The 22578-nt window shown below is 38.0% G+C and overlaps 1 protein-coding gene across 33 annotated transcripts in view; it reads right to left on the bottom strand.

The window, feature by feature from the left end:
• Window positions 1-22578, bottom strand: part of LOC124171601 (twitchin) — a 207858-nt gene that overhangs the window by 9064 nt on the left and 176216 nt on the right. For all 33 annotated transcript variants that reach the window (XM_046550781.1, XM_046550787.1, XM_046550780.1 and 30 more), the window contains 31 exons: window positions 21538-21695; window positions 20983-21220; window positions 20415-20711; window positions 20039-20233; window positions 19021-19208; window positions 18656-18928; window positions 18260-18535; window positions 18025-18172; window positions 17752-17938; window positions 17059-17174; window positions 16685-16969; window positions 15375-15517; window positions 14395-14678; window positions 13329-14098; window positions 12952-13230; window positions 11832-12134; window positions 10846-11148; window positions 10585-10696; window positions 9406-9578; window positions 8658-8827; window positions 8450-8567; window positions 7914-8079; window positions 7340-7500; window positions 5904-5969; window positions 5503-5800; window positions 5284-5417; window positions 4993-5200; window positions 4694-4846; window positions 4066-4292; window positions 3666-3956; window positions 177-373 (listed from right to left, as the gene is read on the bottom strand). In XM_046550781.1, the coding sequence (XP_046406737.1) occupies window positions 177-373; window positions 3666-3956; window positions 4066-4292; window positions 4694-4846; window positions 4993-5200; window positions 5284-5417; window positions 5503-5800; window positions 5904-5969; window positions 7340-7500; window positions 7914-8079; window positions 8450-8567; window positions 8658-8827; window positions 9406-9578; window positions 10585-10696; window positions 10846-11148; window positions 11832-12134; window positions 12952-13230; window positions 13329-14098; window positions 14395-14678; window positions 15375-15517; window positions 16685-16969; window positions 17059-17174; window positions 17752-17938; window positions 18025-18172; window positions 18260-18535; window positions 18656-18928; window positions 19021-19208; window positions 20039-20233; window positions 20415-20711; window positions 20983-21220; window positions 21538-21695 (6917 nt within the window). The remainder of the gene's footprint in view (window positions 1-176; window positions 374-3665; window positions 3957-4065; window positions 4293-4693; window positions 4847-4992; window positions 5201-5283; window positions 5418-5502; window positions 5801-5903; window positions 5970-7339; window positions 7501-7913; window positions 8080-8449; window positions 8568-8657; window positions 8828-9405; window positions 9579-10584; window positions 10697-10845; window positions 11149-11831; window positions 12135-12951; window positions 13231-13328; window positions 14099-14394; window positions 14679-15374; window positions 15518-16684; window positions 16970-17058; window positions 17175-17751; window positions 17939-18024; window positions 18173-18259; window positions 18536-18655; window positions 18929-19020; window positions 19209-20038; window positions 20234-20414; window positions 20712-20982; window positions 21221-21537; window positions 21696-22578) is intronic.

Below are 22578 nucleotides of genomic sequence, written 5' to 3'. Positions count from 1 at the left end.
TGTCAAATTAACTCGTAGTATAGGTACCAAAAGAGTAACCAACACATGGGCAGGTATTCATTAAAAATGACCGATTATAAATTTCCCATGAGCAGAGTTATAATAGACTTCCATCATATGACACAAAAAATTCATCTTCTTTGAGCCAAACATGGAATAGAACAGAAAACACTCACGGTTGGCGTTGGCTTCCCACTGAGACAGCACAAGAGTTTGCAGGTCTGATGGATCTGCATGACACGTGGCCTAAGAAGGAAGGTGAAGCATGGAGCACACTCCTTCTCCTCTTGCCACAACTGATATCCCAAAGCCTCTCGCCTTCTAATCGGTGCTGCAGCTTCAGGGCGGTATTGTGGAACTGCCTTTGGAATAGCTGTAGCATGCATACCAAGTAATACGTAAATTACTATGCAACAGAAACATGAAGCACTGATGAGATATTTTCACCCCATAATCTCATTAATAAATAGCAGCAAAGAAATGACCTCAAGGAAAATAAATTAAGTTTGCAGGGTTTGTAGGTCAACACAGATAAAGTTTTCTTTATTGGAGTGGTAAAAAAGATGTATTCTTACATTAAAGCGTAAGTATGAGCATTAAAACAACAGTCACTTGATAACCAAAATGATGCATTGCTTCAGCCGTAATGAGAAAGAACTTGTTAAAGCTCAATAAGGAAATAATAATTTTCCAATGACTGTATCATCTCCATAAAAGATTTCATTGCAAATGCAACATTCTTACTGTTAATTATTTCTGCTGAAGAAATCTCATTAAAATAAAATATTTAACAAGGTTATGCAATATCTTCATAAAAAAACAGAAAATCTAACACTCCAAAATTTTTTAGATGGCTGGAAATTATGCTTTTACCCTCTCTTCTGGATTTTGAGAAATTTTCTCTTGACATAGGGAAGGAGTATGGCAAAGGCAGTATGTATATCTACAACACACAAGCAGCCAATGGGAAAAGGCACTGAATCGTGTCTGGATGATGCATAAATGGAATTCGAATGTTACTGCCCTCCATACGCTCAAATGGTTATTCAACATTGGAGTTGGATTTAAGCAAGTAAATAGGAGCATGGTCAATCTTTCTATGGACTGCATGATATATGCAGATGACACCACTCTGGTGCAGAAATGCAATACTCCTAGCCAAGTCAGACTTCTTACAAAAAAGGCAATAGAAGAATCTCAACTCTGGTTTACAGCCAATAATCTCTTTCTGAACAATGGTAAGACACAACATCTTACATGCTGTCTTAAAAGTACTGAGCTAAACAATGATCCTGTCAGGCTTCTAGGCTTCAATATTGACGCTAAATTGACATGGAATTCACATGTTTTCCTAGTCAGCAAAAAACTCTCTAGGGTTTTGTACTTATTGAGGAAACTTAAAACCTGTGTCAATGAAAAGTACATGAGATTAGCCTATTTTGCTTTTTTTCATAGTATTCTTGCCTATGGTGTTCGACTCTGGGGACATGCAAATGAAACCAAAGAAATTCTAAAACTGCAAAAAAAAGCAGTGAGGATTCTGAGTGGTGCTGGGCCCCGTGACCACTGCAGGCCAATTTTTAAAAACTTTCATATCCTCACCATCTACAGCCTCTTTGTGTTTCGCAGCATTATGCACATTAAAGATAACTTAGATACCTACCCCATACGATCCACCATCCACTCTCACGACACTAGGGCTAAAAATAGCCTAAATATTAATTACTGTTGGCTGTTTAAGACCAACAACCAGTCTGACAATTTGGGAGTAAAATTATTTAATAAATTACCCAGCAAAGCCAGATCAGTGAGCATCACTAGACTGAAAAATGTGCTGGAAAAGTGGCTGTGCAATTATCCACTGTACTCAATTCATGAGTATTTTGAGCTGGACTTTTCTTCTCTTTTATTTTAAATGCAATCTTTGTAATGTATGTGTTTCTAATGTTTTGATCCAATGTACATGTTTTGTATGTTTCATTGTATCGAATGTTTTTATAAATGTGTTGTATACAACATCCGCGAGGGCCAATCCTCGCCGTGGATGAATAAAGAATGTATGTATTTCATTTTCTGGACTTCCTGCTCTGGGTATTGCATCAAGTGATAAACAGCCAATTAGTTAACCAAATTCTATAACTGACACTGGTAAACATACACTTCATTAAGGCAATATCTTTTAATCACAACATTTCGTAATTTGCTATTTTGCTAGTGCACCAATTGGTTAATCTTGTAATATGATGAGGGATGCTACGAAGAAAGTACGAGTATTACATATCTCCCAATTAGCAATAATTCAAAATGGTTGATAAATGCTAAAAAGCAGTTTACAATTGATTTAATTGCTCATGCCTTTTGAGTAACAATCTGTCAAACAATTTCATTACATGTTCCAGGGGCCCTACGTGCAGCCTGAGTTCAACCTATAGGTTTGATAGAAATGTTGTCAATCACTTGGTTTTTGTTGCAGCTACTTTCTGAGAAATGATCAAAAAGATTCTTCTGCTTTCTGAGCTGCTTGATGGCTTCTATTGCCAAAATTTAGAGCCTACTGGCATCCACCTTACGTGCTGCCTGAGTTCACATCATTAGTTTAGATCAGAACGTCGCTTACCAAATGTTTATATTATAGTTACTTTATCATAAATTATCCTTCAATCAATTCAACCATTTGAACAATTACATATTCTATTAGTTGCCCAACAGCCAACCAGTTTTTATAATATATTGCACAACTTGATTTGAAAGTTCTGGCCATTATATGTCCTAGCTTTTTTTTTATCATTAATAAAGTTTTCAACCACTTTCAAAGATTTTCAGGACTTTACCAACCTATTCCAAATACTGCACATTTGGCAATGAATAATTCTTCTTTTCTACTAGCATACTACATTATTTCTAGCTATGAGATGATGGTTCAAAGAATTATATGTGCTCATAATAGCAAGGTAGGAGATACATCTGTTAATATATTTCATGGTTAGTAGATATTGCAATTATGAAGTGTCGGTTTCCTAGATGTTGCTTATGGGGTATCGTTCACAAAGAGGCCAGTTACCAATTGCCATGGCACACCTGCTCTATTCTGCAGTTTTAGTAAACAGAAAAACAGTCCACTTTTCGAGCAGAGCATCCCAGAGACTATCACCAATCTCGCTTGATCTGTGGACTCCAAGGTTTCTACCCACACACCCACAGCTGCATTACCCACTTTACCACTGAAACAACTATGAGCTCAAACAATTCATATGTCAAATATGCCCACTGCTTTCGTACATACTGCAACAATGTTAATGCCATTCCAGGTGAGACATAGGCAAAAACATAATTCAATAAAATTGGAGGAGGAATTCAATGTTGTATATTTCATGAGTTGCCATATTGTGATGCATTGATTGAATTTCACCTACAGAAAATGGGATGAAGTTTCAACATTCCCAGCTGAGAACCATAGGAGAGAACATTTTTTGAAGACAGTTCAAGTGGCTCCCCAGCTCGTCACACTTTGATGTCAATCAGCTATGGATGAGTTAATTTTTTTCCACCTCAGAACAGCCTTGCACAAAGCTGTTTCAAGTATTTCATCCATGCTTTTTGTTAAAGAAAATTAATCCAGCCATAGTAAATGTGTAAAATATAATATTGCTTCAGCATATACTTACGTTGAACATTCAAGAAAACAACTTCTTCTCGGTAGCCATAGTGATTTTCAGCTCTTATCACATACTCTCCTCTGTCATCGAGTTTAACTCGATTGATTATGAAGGTATAGTCATCACCATTATACCTCTTCATAAACTTGACACTTTGCCTAAGTTCAGCATTATTATGGAACCATGTCAAAGTAGGAGTAGCAATGGCAATGACACGGCATGAGAACTTGGCACTCTGGCCTTCATAGGCAAAAGTACTTTGAGGTTTGATGACAAACCTAGGAGCAGCTTGTCTACGATCTGCAAACAGCCATAAAATATCATTAGACAGAACTTAGTATTGTTTTAGGCATGAAAGAAAGTTTATGATTAAGAAATAAGTTGGTTGAAATTGGTCATCTTGACTCACCGAAGTAAGTGTCATGAATCCTATACTTTTCAACCATGAGTTTTCTGAGAGAGCTATACTCAGATATTCTACCAATGGGAAGAATAAATGCATCCCAATCCGGATACTTGGCCCTAATCTTATCCCTAATGTTAGCGTAGCGACTCTGGCTGATGACCGTTGTGCGGTTGCTGTGGTCTCCCGTCAACCATGCATGCTGGAGGCATTCATGGGCAGTCATTCTCTTCCTAAAATATAATAAAGAACATGTCTTCAAAGGCTTAGTTCAATGTATCTTTGCATATTAACTTTTAGGAATTGCTCCATAATGAAAATGAGCATAGATACTTAGCTGTTCCACATAAACACCCCGCCCTACCATCAGTTACCACAACATACGCCCCCAGGCCAGAACTTGCATGTGATAACACACCCTCCCCTCCCACCCCTGACCTTGCTCGACTATTTCAACGGCAAGAGACTGAACCTAATGATGCTGATGCTCAATAAAAACCAGGTGATGTGATTTTCTTAATGGAACAACTAAGAATCAATGCCTACTGTCTTTTTCAATGATGAAACTTCATAACAATAAATGCATGCTCGCGGAAATGTAAGAAATTAAATTCCCCAATAGAACAAAACTCACTCTTTGTTTTTCACGAGTAGCCTCCGAATGAAGTCCTTTCCTTCTTCAGAAACAATGGAGAATGCTTCTTCATCAAAGTCCCAATCACATGCCTTCACATTCTTCAGAGTTTCAATGTCATTTTCTCCAGCAAATGGAGACAAACCACTAAGCCTAAAAGAAAAAAATTGAATTAACTAGAGGAAGACCATTTTCTTTTATAACAGGAGATGTTAGGAGGGTGATAACAGAGAAATTTGACAAATAAAGAAGATGCGCACACTTATTGAAAACTTTAATAAAATTAAAAAGGTACTTACAGGACATAAGCTAACACACCAACAGCCCACATGTCAGTATAAAAGCCAACTGGTTCTCGTTCAACAATTTCAGGAGCAGCAAATTCTGCCGTGCCAGTTGAAATCTTGACTACCTCATTGGGGTCAAGTTTGGTGGCCAAACCAAAATCGATGAGTTTTACATTGGTGCTGTTCCTTGTTTGGCACATAATATTTTCTGGCTTGATGTCTGTAATTTTCAATATGAGCCATTAGTTAAAAAGAATCATACAATTTTGAATGAAAAATTATCAAAATACAAGATAAACAGACCTAGGTGGATGATATTTTTCTCATGCATATGCTTAACACCCTCACAAATTTGCCTCATGTAGTTGATAACTTCACTCTCAGACATCATGTATCCTTCAGCAGTGATGCGCTCAAATAACTCTCCTCCAGATAAACTAAAAATAAGATTTGATGATAAATTAGTCTTTTAATGCAACATGCATGCAGCAAAAATGTAACCAAAGTCATTCAAAAACCTACAATTCAAATATGAGGACCATTTCATCATCATCTTCAAAGGCATCATGTAAGTTGATCAGCTTGGGATGATGCAATTGATTCATAATGTCAATTTCTTTCCTAATCAGTTCTTTCTCCATCATGTGAGAAACTGGGATGAACTTAGCTGCAAAAATGTTTCCAGTCTTCCTTTCTCTACATCTATGTACGACGCCAAATGCTCCAGTGCCAATTTCTTCTAGTATATCATAAAGATCATATACACTACTAGTCTTGATATCAACTGGTTGAGGAACATACTTGGAATAGATGTCAAATACTGGAAAAAAATTTATTTTATTCATTCATATTATCATTAAATCATATTAAATGCTACCTCTTATTTACCATTAATAATGAAAGAACATTGACCATATACTAACCATAGTTGTCATAATCCTTGATTTTGTCATCTGGCTTTCCTCTGATTTTCTTTCCATGCTCATCAACTGTAATAGAAATAAAGTAAATATTAGAAAAGCTAAGAAACATCTGAGGAGTGATATAAGCCTAGTGCAGATAAAATTAATTTTGAATACAATGCGGACAAAGGAGAAAAGGATAAAATTAAGTCATTTCTACATAAAATAGGTCACATAAACAACATTTCATTTACTTCATGGTATAGATCACAACAATATAATGTAGATGAGAGAGGTCATCACCTTTTCAAACCTACAGATTCAAACTGGCATGCACATGTGGGTCACAAATAATGGTTATTCTCCATTCCTTTTTTATTATATCATGGATAGTACTCTTAACGCCAGTAATGTACGCACTCAAAGTGCAATTTCATTGCTCTATAAATAAAATTACTTTTAACTATTAGCTAGCCAGCCCATGGTCTGAATATGACTGACCCATGGTCTCGTTGAAATGCAGTTTTAAAGACACTAATCATCCGTATTTAGGCAGAGACAACAGAAAAGAGAAAAAAACCCTTTCCTGCCAACACCTACTAGAGGAAGATATTATCTGCGCTACAAGTAGCATAAGAATATGTTAAAACCTCTTTGTACAGAGATCTTTTTTGGGGAGGAGTAGCCCAGATATTCTTGTACCACCAATTCGGGACCCAACTCAACTGGATGCCCAGTCAATATCCCGGCCACTGAAATACGTTCTGCCACCATATCTTAGCACAAGTCCACAGTCAACTTAATGCGTTACCAGTGTTTTTTTAAACCATATATTGTGTTTGAGTTTCAGTAATTTACAATTCTATAAGAATAACTAACATTTTTCAAACATTGTAGACTTTTAAACAGATTTCAAGCGTTGATAACAAAGTTAGTTAACACAATGTACTATGATTCTAAATCCAGAAGTGGGTTATAAGTAACACTAAAATTTTGTTTAATGATTGTACACACACAGAACAAATAATTCATTTCAAAGTATAAAAAAATTGTAGTGTGCAACAAAATGTATCATTGCAAAAACCACTGAAAATATAACCACTACGTAGCGAGGATGATCATTTATGAGTGGGAGGGTCGGGCTTAATTGCCAAGGAGTGGCTCTAGGGTCTCATTAAGCTGGGTCTCAGGCAGGGCCTAACCATTGCCACTGACCATTGCGACCTCAGCAGTCACTTCCCTTTCCCTGCAGCAGCCGTATCTGACACATCTGGTCTTTTATGTTGAAAAATGCACGTCCACTACACCTGACATTAGGCCTTCTGCAGATGAAAATGCTCATTGGCTCTTCCCGATGTTTGGTAAGAAAGGCTTAAAACCCTTATTTTTTCTCTCCACATTGAAAATGATTATAAAATTGGTAGTACGACATTTTGGGTAAGATAAGTTCCACATACCTTCATACTGCTTTTTCTTGGCAACCTTCTTGCCAGTATCCTTTGTGGTAATAAGGTCAGAGACAGTGCTGGGGTCACTTCGTCCATAAACATTTTCAGCATACACACGGAATTCATACTGGTGTCCAGGGCTCAAGCCAGTGATAGCCATGGTGTTGAACCTGAATAGTCAGTTGATCAATCAGCATGCAACTATTCAACTCATGTATTGACTAAAAATTGCTAACCATAGACAAATGCCAGGTTCTATTTTAGTACAATTGTAGCAATAAAATTGAATTATAAATGTAATAATCTTTCTAGAGTTTCCATTTCAGGTATAGCACTGATGATTGGAATTGATAATGAAAAGAATACATTTTAAAACTCCTCTCTTCACTGATTTATTTGTTCCCATAACTTCCCAAAAGCATTCATTATTTGAGCACTGTTTATGTCAAATTTACAAAACAAAAATTTCAGCCACATTTCCAAAACATTGAAATCATTTCTCACTAGCAAATTATAAATGCACACAGCAATTCATCATGTTTAGGCCCAATGCAGTTGAATCTCCCACAGCCCCCCCCCATACCTCGTGTTTCCCACTCGTATCCAGCTGGTCATGGGATGCTCTCTCTTCTCAACCAAATAATTAGTGATGTTGCTGCCACCATCCCACATGGGCGGTTTCCAGGTCAAAGCCAAGGAGTCATGTCCTATGTTTTCAACAGCTGGGAACCTTGGTGGATCAGGGCGATCTGGAATTGAAATCAGGAGTAGAATGTATAACGAAATGTAGTATGAAAACTGTTTACATTTTTTTATAAGCTGAGAAATGAAAAGAAAAACAGAAAAAAGTTGAGTGCTTCAGAAGTGAGGTAGAACAAATTTTTTACAAAAAACATTACACCATGAAACACTCCAAATACCTAATTACAGTTGAAATCGAATCATAGAACAAAATATTATGCCAGAGAATTCAAGGACATGTGATTACATAGATTGAAAATTAATGTTTTAGTCAGGCCTTAATAGAATATTCTCCATTCACTTACAATGAATATTATAATCATACATGAACGCAGTTGATATTATTATCAAAGTATTTTCAGTCAATAAATCACTTACCACTAATTTGAACCTTAATTATAGCTGAATCCATTCCTAGGTCATTTTCAGCCGTTACTCTATACGGCCCGCTGTCAAGCTTGCTACCATCACGGATTGTGAGAATAGCATGTCTTTCCTGAAAGACAAAATTGGCAATAAGTATATTGATTTTTCAGTTAGGTTCCATGTAGTAAATGTTCTAAGAAAATTCAAAGTCAAATGTTACCTTCACTTCCACAGCGTAATGACCACCAGACTCAATCGTTTCTCCCTCCCTAACCCATGAAATCCTTGGTCTTGGCATGCCAGTGAATGGAATTTTGATAATAACATTTTCTCCCTTGTCAAAGAATGCTGTATCACGGAACCTTGGAGGCACATTGAGCTTGGGAGCAGCTGAAAAAATATACAACCTTGGTCACCACATATTTTAAGAATACCATTACTGCTAATGTTAAAAGCACGTACAATAATTGTCAGTGACAAAAGAAATATGAACATGCTGAGAAGCAGAATTAGCTGTGAGTAAATGCATATACCAAACAAAACCACACGTGGTTGAATAGAAATTAATACAGAATTAAAGATATTCAGACCCTTACTGCAAAAAAATTATGAATCACTTTATTGAAGTAATGGATGCTTTTTGAGAAGCAGTGTGGTAATTGAACAAATTCCCCTGACATGCACATGCAAAGAGAAGTTAATTTAAGGGCAGGAGCCAATGCTCTTTCAATTTTCATGGACCATTTATTACCTCTAAGAAGGCAAGATACCCATAATCCCATTTATAAAACATTTGGGGAAGCAAAACATCCAGGCTAACATAAAATTCAGCCACATCAAGTAAGTTTTGATTGTAAATTCATAATAACACCAATTTTACTGAAAATAGCCTTGATTCCATCAGGATACAAAATGTGAAGTGAATCTATACATGGTGGACCAACATGCAAGTTGACAACAAAACTTACTCATAATCACTAGTTCTGCTCTCGTAGACTTCACTCCAGCCTTGTTCACAGCTCTGCACACATACTCATCTGCATCTTCACCAAAGACATCATTAATGACCAATGAGTATGTTTCTCCTTCTTGGAGCATATTATATTTAGATCCACGAGTAAGTTCCCTAGCCCCCTTGTACCTGAAAGCAATAAGGTAAAAAATTCAGAGTTGCTATGTACTAAATCCATATAAAGTAGTTTAACCCCTTCCTGCCGGCGCCTACGAGAGGAAAACAAGTTCTGTGCTACGAGTAGCATAAGAATATTTTAAACCTCTCTGCAGGGAGCTCTTTTTTGGGGTGCACTTATCCTAGTATTCTCATCCCTCCAATTTGGGACCCAACTCAACGGCACCCGTCCCTTACTCCGCCCACTGCACTAGACCCTCTAACCCTATCTTAGCCAAGTCTTAGTCAACTCCACGGTCAACTTATTGCGTTACCAATGTTTTTTCAACCATTTATTGAATTTGATTTTCAATAATTTACTCTTCTATTGAAATTACTAACATTTTTTTAAGCATTGAGGAATTTTAAGCTTATTTCTTGCATTGATAACAACAGAGTTAGTGAACACAGGGTACTAAGACTATAAGTCCAGAGGTCCGTTATTTGTAACACTAAAATTTTGTTTAATAATGCTTATGCACAGAACAAAGCAATGAATTCATTTCAAAGTATAAAAGACATTGTAGTATGCAACAAAATGTATCACTACAAAAACTACTGAAAATATCACCACTTCATAATGGATTCCTGCAGTGAGGATGATGATGATTGAGTGGGAGGGTCACGCAGGTCAATTGCCACAGAGTGGCCCTAAGGTCTCGCTAAGATGGGTTCCAGGCTGGGCCTCAAAGTATCCAACAAATGAAAGTACCTCAGCCGTCACTTCTCTTCCCTTGCGTTGAAACATCCATGACGGCTATAGCCAACATTAGGTCTCCTGCGCATGAAAATGCTCGTCGGTTCCACCCGACATTCAACACGAAAGGGTTAAAAAATGAAATACACAAGTTTATGTATATTGAATGAATGCAAAAAAAGGGACGCTTATCACACAGATAAGCCAATGCTTTCAGGTGTGATCCTTAATACGAGTTTGCCTATTGATGCTGAAGACTTAGCCCAAATAATTGTTTCCTACCATGTAATGGTTGGCTTTGGAGAACCAGTGACTTTGCACTGGAACTGAGCATTCTTGTACTGGACGGCCATAACCTTTCTAAGAGGAGTAACAATCTCAGGAGGAGTGGCAGCTGAAATGAAATTAAAAATACAACAATAGAGTACAGCACAATTAAAATGCAATGCAGAGCATAAAATAAATAAAAATAATCATCATTAAAAATACATATTATTACATGAAGGGATCTAAATTTAAGATATAAATGTGATTATTTTTTACCCTTTGGATCCTTAATCTTTACTGAGGTGGATGCGGTTGATGGTGGACTGAGGCCAGCTTCATTTTGAGCAAACACACGGAATTCATACTGCCTGTCCTCAATCAAATTGCTGATATTGATTTGAGGTGTGATGCAGATGACTTGGTTGACACGCTGCCATGCTTGTGAGCCAGCCTCCCGCTTGTCCACCCAATAGCCTTGGATGCGAGATCCTCCATCCGACTCTGGCTTGTCCCATGACAGATTAACAAAGTCTCCGCCAACTTCAATGACCTTAGGTGTTCCAGGTGCAGAAGGTGGATCTTTGCAAGAGAAGATATTACAAAATAAGTGTTACTAATTCACTAGCTTCATGACAGTCAGAATGCATGGTCAATGACACAAGGAATACATAGGGGTGAAAAATAAAAATAAACACTGCAATCAATTTATTATATAAAAAGATACACTATAACGGTATTGATACTCATCATGAATGCATGAAATCCCCCAAAGTAAAGAGTAAATATGTATTGAAAACACAAAATTGCAGCTCTAAATTCATTATGTACATACTTTCTGGAAACTATGTCCACAAATCTCATCAAGTAAATCTAATTTTCAATAGAAATAAATTTTTAATCACTCATTCACTCAGTAAATTAACCCTACGGTTGGTATGGATAAATGAGGGTAGACTAAGCTCCAGACATGTGAAATCACTAATTCAGGGTAGGGGTCCAGCTCCTTTCTCTCAACCACATCGCACTTTGAGGACTTTTTTTATTGTGGGGTGTGCGAAGGCTTCACCCGGGACTTGAACCCAGGACCACTCAATCAGCAGCCAAGTGCTCCACCCTCTACGCTACCTAACTACCCAAATTTTTAATAAATAAATTTGAAAACTTAATTATGCAATTCATAAACTGATCTTTCATTTCACAAATGTAAGTAAGTGAGTCAAGTACATATTTCACTACCACCCACGTAGACATGTAGAACTCACCGAAAGGTGCCTTTGCCTTGATGGGATTAGTGCCTTCCAGAGGAGGTCCCATTCCATTCTCATTCACAGCCATGACCCGGAACAGATACTCCTGACCTTCTGTCAAGCCCTGCACCACAAAGGTGGTCTCTTTGCAGAAGCTTGACACAATGATCCAGTGGGTAAGGCTGATGTCTTTCCTCTCGACCACATAGTGCGTGATCCTCATGCCACCATCGTACTGAGGCGGCCTCCACGAAAGGGTACATGTGTGCTTTGATATGTCAGATACTTCCAAAGGCCCTATTGGTGGTCCTGGTAACCCTAAAAAATAATAAAATTGAATGTACACGTGTAGTTTGTCAAAATAATTATCTGAAGCCAAAACAGACTAAAAGTTATTCCATCATGAATCCCAGCAAAATATTTGTATAGAATATTGAGCAGAAATATACTGCCTCTCTTTGCCATCCAATGTGAAAAAATAATGGCCAAGCATTACGAGTAAAAAAAAGATAAAATTTGCTATAAATAATTTTCCATTAATTATGACTATCTCCATCATTACAAGCTAACTTCCCATCTCATACATAAAAGATGCATACTAAGCTAGTGAGTATGTGAAGAATACCCTCTGGTCTCATGTCAGAGGCACTAAAAAGAAAGACTAAATTCTGAACTTGCTCTTATTTTATGAAGCAAGTTGGAAGTTGGAATCAACAAAATAAAAGAACTTCTCACAAAAGACTCATGGCCAAACAGACAACCAGGTACATGACAAAATTAATAGAAACTGTCAATAAAATCGTAAACCTATTTACATTTTTACAAAAAGCCAATTTTATATATCTAATTGACAATCTGTACTTCTTGTTCCTGGCCAATGATTGCATCTGTAGCTACCCCACTATAAAAGTTACCCACTTCTACCAATGAATCCTAAGCTAAAATCAAAAACAAAAATGAAAAAAATGTGATACCAATCACATATTCTAGTGAAAGACAGCACTGAAATTTTGGAACCTAACAATTTATTTGACAATATATTTAATGAGTGTTTCTTTAGATTTTCAATCAACATTAATACAACCTGAGAGGTAACAATGCCAGGAATATTCTATTTAAAAAATAACAAAATTACCTGTTATGTGAACAGTAAATGATGCAGAAACACTTCCACTATCATTTTTACAAGACAATGTGTATGCTCCAGCATCTGCTTTGGTGATTTCCTTGATGAATATGATGAGGTACTCATCAAATACTGTATACTTAATGTGGGTTGATTCAACGACAGCTTTGCCATCTTTGGAAAGAACCACCTCCATTGGCTGGTCTCCAGAATAAAATATTTTCACCTTAGTATTATCTCCCTCAGGCAGGTATAAATCGCCAGGCATTCTCTCAATTCTTGGTGGAGCTAATGGCAAGAAAAAAGTATTTTTTTGTGAAACAAAAGAAATGAACCTTAACCAAATAACACCGATCGCAAATCAATATCTGATTATGTTAACTTACATCCTATCTTGAGTCTTGCAGAGCAGGTGACCGAGCCCACAGCATTGCTCGCTTCACATACATAGTCACCTTCATCTCCATCTCTTACGTCTGAAATTACCAGCCTGAAAACTCCATTTATCTGTTCACTCCTAAATCTTCCACCCAACGTGAACTCTCGTCCATTCTTCAACCACCTTGAAGTGGGTGTTGGTCGGCCAGAGGCCTCGCACTCCCAAACCAGCTGCTTGCCCACTGGCACGGCTACCGTGTTAAGTGGCCGTACAAATTCAGGTTTAATACCACCCTCCACTTCACAAATCTTAACAGGGGTTGTGCAGGAGCTGGGCTCACTCTTTCCGGCAGCATTCACAGCAAAAATGCGGAATTCATAGTCACCTTTCTCGATGAGATTAAGTACAGTGTATTCACAGTCAGTAACATTATAGTCATTGCACTTAACCCAAAAGGCACCTCCAACCTCACGCTTTTCAATGATGTAGCCTGTAATCCTACTACCTCCATCAGATTTAGGAGGCTCCCATTTAAGGTCTACATAATTCTTTCCGACCTTAATGACCTTTGGTGTACCAGGGGGTGAAGGTACGTCAAACTTTCCTTTGAGCTTGAATTTGGATGATGGTGGGGAAGGTTTGCTGAAACCAGCCGCATTCTTGGCCTTGACTCGGAATTCATATTCTCTGCCCTGGAGCAGGCTGTGCACAATGTAAGTGGTATCTTTGACCAAATAGTCATTGGCGGTTCTCCACTGTTGGTCCTCAACAACATCCCTGAAAAGATCAAGAAAGCCTATGAATATAAAATAGAATGACCACCAATACCATAAAAGACAACAGATAATGTCACAAAAATACTACCCTATATGAGAATATAGAGTTAAGGCAAAAAAATAATTTGGGCTAGTGATACTAACACTATGATGAATTGATGGTGGATTTCTATAAGAATCCTTTATTTAACTTCCTTCCCAAACTCCTTTATGTATATAACTGCAAATGATTTATTCCAATTGATCTACTAAAAGCTTGTTCTAAATGAATACAAAACATAATGCTCAAAGAAGTACCTATATTCAATTTTGTATCCCTGGATTCTTGCTCCTCCATCGTGACGAGGACGATCCCACGTGAGCGTGATGTTGGTGCTATCCCAGTCGGAGACATGGGGCTGCCCAGGAGCATCTGGCACTGTGAATGGGAATTTGGCCATGATGGGCGAGTCCGTCTCCAGAGGATCACTCACACCATACTGGTTTTCTGCCCGGGCACGGAAATTGTACTTTTTGTTGGGCTCCAAGCCTATCACATCATAGTGACAGCTTCTGACAAAACTGCTAACCTTGAGCCACAACTGAAAGTAAACAATATTTCATTGGGAAATTAGACAAGATAGGGAAAATATTGTATACTAATACAAACATGAATTTTTCAATTTCCTTCCAGTAGGGCATACATAATGCTTGAAGACTTCATTACCAAGGCTTAGTAAAAACATTAGACCAATGCGATTGTTCACTCAAGCCCAAAAAAATTCACTATAGGAATTTGGCACGTGAAAGAGAAAGATATGTAGCAAAAAAATAGAACTCTCCTCATTCAGCCACTCTTGAATTCAAAATAAACAACTTCAAAAGTTGATGCCCACTTTTCATGGTGTTGTCATTGTTGCTCTGGTTCATTGACTGATTCAAGGAGAAGCGCTCATTGAGAGATGGAATTGCTTGCATGAGTATAAGCAACAATGAATGACGTGAGGCCGATAAGTGAGCCTGAGGAGTACTTGAGAAGCAATGACCCACTTGGTAGGAGTATGAAACATCATCAACTCATCAGAAAAAGAGTTGAGGCTATCAATTTTTTACAGCAAATAGCTTGAGAATCGGGTGCCGGGTCAAAAGAAGGTAAATTGAGGGTCTATATTTTTTTAACTCTATCACAATCAATATTGAGAGAAAATTGGTGAGTGAGTTCATCACATCTGTAAAGCACAGATGAAATCCAGTCACAGTGTGTAGAAAAGAAGTGAGGCAATGTTAAGATGACTCACTCCTGATGATGGATCTTGTCTTTCCACAATGTAATTTGTGATGGGTGAGCCACCATCGTCATGAGGTGGCCTCCAGGACAGGGAGCACGTTTCTGGGGTGATGTCTGATACATCCAATGGACCCAGAGGAGGTGACGGTTTGTCTGAAATGAACACAAGAGAGTGCAATTCATATGATATTGATGTAATTGATACTTATACTGAAGCCTCCAAAATATATTTTTTAAACATACGGTCAAGTTTACAAATGGTTGAAAGGAGTTTAATATGGATTTTTTACGCAAGTCAAAATAGCCAAACAAAATGGAGTACGATCAGAGAGAATAAAGCATGGAAATCATCAAGTTATAGCTACTATGAAGAGGCAGGCAAAATTATGGCAAAAACATAGTATGTTACAATATGTCACAAGAAAATTTCATTTTTTGTTTCAGCTCTCAATCATATCTTGGTACAATATGATACATATTTCCTTTCATTCTTAGCTACAGTCCTCGGTCAAATGAAGCCAAAATCCAACAGAATGCTCAAGAACCCAAATTTCCCACCCCTTCATTATGAGCTTGGCTAATTACAAAGAGCCAAAGAACATAGTCCAAGACAATAAAAATGACTCTTTTCTTTCGAACCCTCTCATGGGCTTCCTGGAAATTATGGACGACCAAACAGCACTGCATGCAACATATGACTTTGTGCACAGTCACGTGCACTGGCGCCAATTTATTCACACTCAGGATATGGATAAGAAAATGCCATAAACCAAAAAAGCTGCCAAGACATATGCTCCACTGCATTCCCAATGATATATATCTGGCTTCGTTTCGATACTTGCCAACGAAAACTCAATCAACTTTTACTAACCCTGATATTTCAACTCCAGCCCCCAAATAATCAGCAGATACCCAAGACACCACATTCAATGGCATAATGCACGCTAGAGTAATTATAAACAGGAGGAGGGGAGGGAAATTCGATCGAGTTGCCCAAAAGCACACGATTGGTGTCCGGACCATCGCGTGGGTTTCACCCATTAAATCGGCCGTCACAGATCCTCATCCCTCCTGAGGTGCGCTACATGAAGGGTGACTGTATTTAGCAATGTTATGCAACATTTTGCTCGCTAAATATCATATTTCAATTTTTCAAGAATGTATTCGATACTCCATCTAGAGTAGAGAAGTAAACTGCCAACTCTATTCTGACATCATGTCTGGAGCTTTCATGAAAAATATAATTGTATACCAAAGAGCTAAGGAGACCCATGATGAGTAACTAGTTACATTCCATGAAGTATTAACTGAAGCTCTTACCAACAACAAGAACTTTGCATGTAGCTGAGTCTGATCCTTCACTGTTGCTAAGTTGAATGGTGTAGCTGCCGGAGTCGGAGCGCTTGGCACACTTATTGAGGAAGACAGTTGTGGTTGCAGAGGTATCGAACTTGATTCTATCACCCTGAATGACTTCTTCTCCATTTATTGTCCATGTTGGCTTTGGCTTTGGAATAGCAGTAAATGGAACAGTAATGGTGAATTCTTCCCCAGCAATGACAGTCATATCACGTATACTCAGGTCACTGGTAATTTTAGGAGCACCTGAATTAAAAGATACATATAACCATTAATTTTCATAATAATTTAAAAATATTGTTTTCAGTAAGTCTTCAGCAAATATAAACTCTTACATGGTGGAGGTCTGCACCAAATGGAATCGGATGATGAGCTGTAAGGACCTTGTCCAGCAGCATTCACAGCAGCCACCCGGAATTCATACTCATGATTCTCAATAAGGTTAATTACCCTATAAATAAGAAAACAAGATAAGATGCAATAATGGGATGATTCAAAATAGATGAGCAAAGCTTGTATGTAGTTGAATACTGTGTCCGGAGGATTGCCTAATATGAGTCACCATATTCCTATGCAAAATACTAATGTCTGAAGAAGTTAGGAGAGAAAATGGCCACAAGATGAAAAGAAATTTGCAAAGATGTTAGTGGAATACCTACTCATATCATCATTTCAAGAGGTTAAAATTTCTACTCTTAAACAATGCAAAATAAATAAAATTATTGACCTGATTCCCTAATGACTTTAAAAATTAATTTAATGTGAATCTCTACATTATATATAGATCATTAAGGCATGTGGTACCATATTTCATAGTTCCATTTCATGCTCAACTATATGGTCATTAGATTCTCAATGATCCCACTATAATTATAATCCTTAATTACTGCTAAGAGGCAAGCATCTTCTCCTAACTCATAATCCTCCTTGCATTGACCTGTGAATTTTGGTGGTATGTGCAGACAGTTGGTCACCTATTTATTGATCTATTGAGAGCAATGAAATGACTGACGAAGCATTTCACTTACTTCATAACAGTGTCTGGACAATGGGCATGAGAAGCTTTAGTCCATTGGTCATCGCTGATCAGCCTCTTTTCCACAACGTAGCCCGTGATTGGAGAGCCTCCATCGTGCCGGGGTTTGCTCCATGAGATGGTAATGGAATCTTCAGTTGACTCAACCCCTCTCGGAGCGCCAGGAGCCCCAGGCACGTCTATGCAATAAAACGACCACATCATAAAGTATTCAAGAATACTTATAAAAAAACTATGGAGTTGAGTAATAACCTTCAATACTCACCAAATGGATGCCTAGCTCTTACAGGATCAGATGTCATGGCTGGATCTGATACACCATATTGGTTCTCAGCCATCACACGGAATTCATACATCCTTCCAATAACCAAGTTACGTATTCTACAGAACGGAGTAGTGATATAACTACTCACCTGTTGGCAAAAATTTATATAGGTAAGTCATTTGTTCAACTCTAAACACTAAACTATGTATTTTCATTTTGGAAGGAGCACCCTTACCTTCGACCAAGTCGGTGTTCTGGATTCTTTCTTTTCAACTATGTAATTAGTGATGTCTGATCCTCCATTATCCTTTGGTGGATTCCAGAAGAGAGTAAGAGCGTCACCTGCAAACTCATCCGCTCGAAGATTTTCTGGAGGTCCAGGACGATCCAGAACACGAACATTGATGGTTGCAGTGTCAAAGCCAGATTGGTTCTTGAGCTGCAGCCTGTACTGCCCAGTGTCAGATCGCTTTGAGTTCTTCACAACAATGCTGGCATAGTCATCAGCAAGCTGTGGAAATATAGAAAGAATAGTAGCAATATTCATCAGTAGTAAATATTCCCACCTTTTTAATAAGAATAGGATTTGAATACTTTATAAGAGGAAGAAACATGGGATGTTTTGACAAACCTTCTGGAACACTCGGTCGTCCTCTTCCAGCAAATTGTCGTTGGCAAACCAAGAGGCCACAGGCTTGGGGAAGGCGGTGTATGGCACATGAATGGAGAAATCTTCACCAGCCCTGACGGTGATGTCGCGGACACCTCCCAAATCCATGCATGGTTTATTTGGTTGCTCTTCAATGAGAATACTTGGGCTGGGGCGACTTGGATCAGAGGGGCCAACATCATTGACAGCAATGACTCGGAATTGATATTCATCACCTTCTTTCAAGTTAGGAACCTGCAAGTCAGAGAATCATCCCATAATCTCCATTCAAATGCCAAAACTGAGGATAACTAGACATTTGCTCAAAAAAGAGAATTTTTTATTACTTTGAACACATTAGCTGGGACAGGAGTATCGTTGACATTTGACCAATCAGCGTCTCCCTTTGCTTTCTTCTGGATGAGGTAGCCCTTAATTTTAGAGCCTCCATCACTGCGTGGGGGTCTCCATGAAAGTGTTACACTGTCCTTGGTGATTCTGTCGGGCTTAGGTGGCTCTGGAGTGTCAGGTTTGACTGAAATATGATGGTTAATGAATCACTCATGGCAATCAAAGATTATCTGACAAATTTAACAAGACAAGAAGAATGCTGGGAATTAGGGATGGATTAGTTCTGCTCTTTGATTCTCCATTCAATCAGTATGTGACGTTGGAATTGAAATCAATGCCAAACAGAATCAGTGCCAAAATACATGGCGGGAAAACTTGTTTGAGCCTTGAACACGAGTTGAAAGTCAATGTTTTGTAAAGAAATTGTATAGTGACACACCAGTTGACGATCTTAAATGCAGAAAGCAAAATTTTTCTAATAAACTAAAATTTTCTGGGATTCTGTATACTTGATTTTTAAAATCACTCAGAGAAGGCAGAACAGGCATAAGAGCCATTAAAAAGCCTCCTCTTTGTGCAGTAAGGCTTCAAAAGTCATGCAAAAAGAGAATCGTATTTCTAGCATGCAAATACCTATATTCACAGGTGATTCTACACAATGGCAACACCAACAGGCCTAGTCTTATTTCTTGAGCTTACGCCCTTCAGGTCAAATGGAGGTGGGGAAGTTACATTGCTCATGTGACTCAATGATCATCACTGACTCACCTGTATCCCGAGCGATATGGGGTTGAATGAAACAAAGGAGCATTCTCAAAAATGCAATTAAGATTTTCCAAGTTAAGCATAAAATTAGAAAAAAAAACTCCTTTTGCTACAGAGAATTGAGCGATCTGATGGAATCAGAAGAATTAAGAACCAGAACTGAGAGTGATACTGGAATTAATACAGAACGGAACTGACCCATCTACACAGGGAATAATTAGCCCCAATCAGCATAAATATATTACTCACAGCGCTGTGCTTGAGCAGTTATTGGCTCAGTGGGTTTGCTTGGTTTTCCAGGTCCAGCCTCATTCACTGCAATAACCCTGAACTCATAACGAGATCCTTCCCTGAGATCTTGAACAGTGAAAGTTGTATTTGGTGTAGGGTAGTTATTGCACTTGATCCATTCACCGCCTCTCTCACGTTTCTCAACATAGTAGCCTAGACAAATGCATCAGAAATTCATCAGAGAGTGCTTACAATTGAAGATGATAGTGAATATAATCTCAGAAAAAAATATTCCGACTAAATATAAAATACACATGTATTTTGTTCACGTAATATAAATTTACATTACAGTAAGGCATCCTATACTTCAGTATCAGAAGGTGAAACTGCCTACCAGTAACGGGTTTTCCTCCAGTAATTGTAGGAGGATTCCAAGACAGACTACAGCTGTTAGGACTATATGCTGTGATTTCTGGGGTTGATGGTGCATCAGGTGGATCAAATGGACTCTTAGCAACCACTGGCTTTCCTTCAAGAGGTTCTGAGACACCATAAATATTCTCAGCTCTGACACGGAATACATATCGCTTTCCATCGCTGAGACCTTTGACGGTAAACGATGGCTTGGGGCAGAAACCAGGAACTTGCCTCCAGCTGTCTACTCCAAATTCAGTCATTTCCACTATGTAACCTAGAAGAACAATGTGATTTCACATTAAATATGAAGAAGAAAATGAATCCACCTACAAGGCATTTATAGTGCTATAAATTTAGAGTGCTGGTGTTTTAGTGCTAGGGAAGATAACAAAACCAAGGAGAGGACAATGAGCAAGCTATATATTTCTAACACCGCATTACCAATTTTACTAATGAATTGTTTCAAGTGAGCTTCCCATATAATTTAAATGTCGGTTACAACCCCTTCTTTCAATAAAAAGTTCCAATAAGTTTAGAATATTTACCAGTGATATCACCACCACCATCATCCGATGGAGGACTCCAAGACATTGAGACACTATCTTGGGTAGTATTTGTGTAAGTAATAGGACCTTTGGGCATTCCAGGTTTATCGACAACAATAACTTCAATGTCAGCTGAATCTTTTCCAAAGTCATTCTTGGCTGTAATGGTATACTTTCCAGAGTCATTTCTGTTTGATGCTTCGACTCTCAAGTTGGTGGCCTCACTATTTGTCTCATACTGTAATAAAAAACATGTGATCAAATTTAAGAAACCAATAAACTATAAACATAAATTTTGAAGAGGCTCAGTTAGAGTAAGGCAATGAATTAGAATATTCAAACGCCAGATGGTGCTATAAAAAGTTATTTCTTATCTTTTAAGACACAGCAGAAAGTTAATGCCCATTCAGTATAAAATTTTCAATACATTCATCTCTTGTACTAAAAAAAAAAATCCACCTAATTTCAGTTTTTGACAAACAAAGAATATGAATAAAATAGATGAAAACAGGAGCATAAAAATGCTAGATAGGTCTCTGAATGAGAAATACTTACTGATACTCTGTTTGAATCAGGCAGATGGAGGCCATTCTTGGTCCATTCCACAGTGGGTGTTGGGGCACCAGTCATTGGAATATTCACAATAATAGGCTCTCCAGCACGAACCTTGATCTTCTTGCCAATAATTCCATCGAGATAAAGCTTGGGCTTCTCTGCAATGCGAATTATTTTTAATGAATGTAAATCAACAAAAACCAAAATATCAATTGAGCTACCAAAACAGTCCCAATAAGTCCATTGTGAATGGCAATAGCTCATCCATGAACCAACTTTTTCCATTGACTACATCATTGATGCATAGAAAATAGATTTTGAAATGCTAAGCCTCATAGTTAAAATTTTTCTTAATCTCAATTGACCACATTTACATTGACAGAAATGGTAAGCTAATTCCCAGAATTTTCAGTCGTTTTCTGATTCCACCCACAAATAGACTATACTTGAGCATTTTTGGAGCCATATAAAACACTGAAGATTAATACAGTTTAAAATAAATACCCATTGACTACAGAATGCATATTTTCCTCTAACTGATGTTTTCAAGTGATAATTTACCAGCTAAATTTCCATACATAGGGTGTTTTAGGATCTCTTCAAATTCATCTTCACAGAGGGGAATCTTTTGTGCCTGGCAATCACCATCCTCTGATGAATAGTCTTGAAGTCGTGAATATTCATTCCTAATGAAACACTAGCTCAGCAGTATATGATGCAACAGATCACTTAGCAACAAACAGTGGATAGTTCAATATGAAAGGTATAAATGTGTCTACCATGATCACAATTACATTCATGGCACAGTTCCAGTCAAAAGTAAATAACCACCTCTGTGCAGCAAAAGGCCAAGAATTTCTCTGAACCAAATCCTGTTCACCATAAAAATTTCCCCTCCAAAACGGTTGTCTTCCAACCCAAAAGAGAGCCATTTCCTTGCAGGTGCATTGTTCAAGGTGCAACCGCTCCTCCACAGATAAAGGGTGGGGATGCAGCATTGTAGCGTTGTGGCCGCTAGCAGAGATTTTAAGAGTGGAACCC

The sequence above is a fragment of the Ischnura elegans genome, chromosome X, assembly GCF_921293095.1.
Source record: "Ischnura elegans chromosome X, ioIscEleg1.1, whole genome shotgun sequence".
Classification (NCBI taxonomy): Eukaryota; Metazoa; Arthropoda; class Insecta; order Odonata; family Coenagrionidae; genus Ischnura; species Ischnura elegans.
The sequence above is the reverse complement of the archived record's forward strand: the minus strand, read 5'-3'. Positions and strand labels throughout refer to the sequence as shown.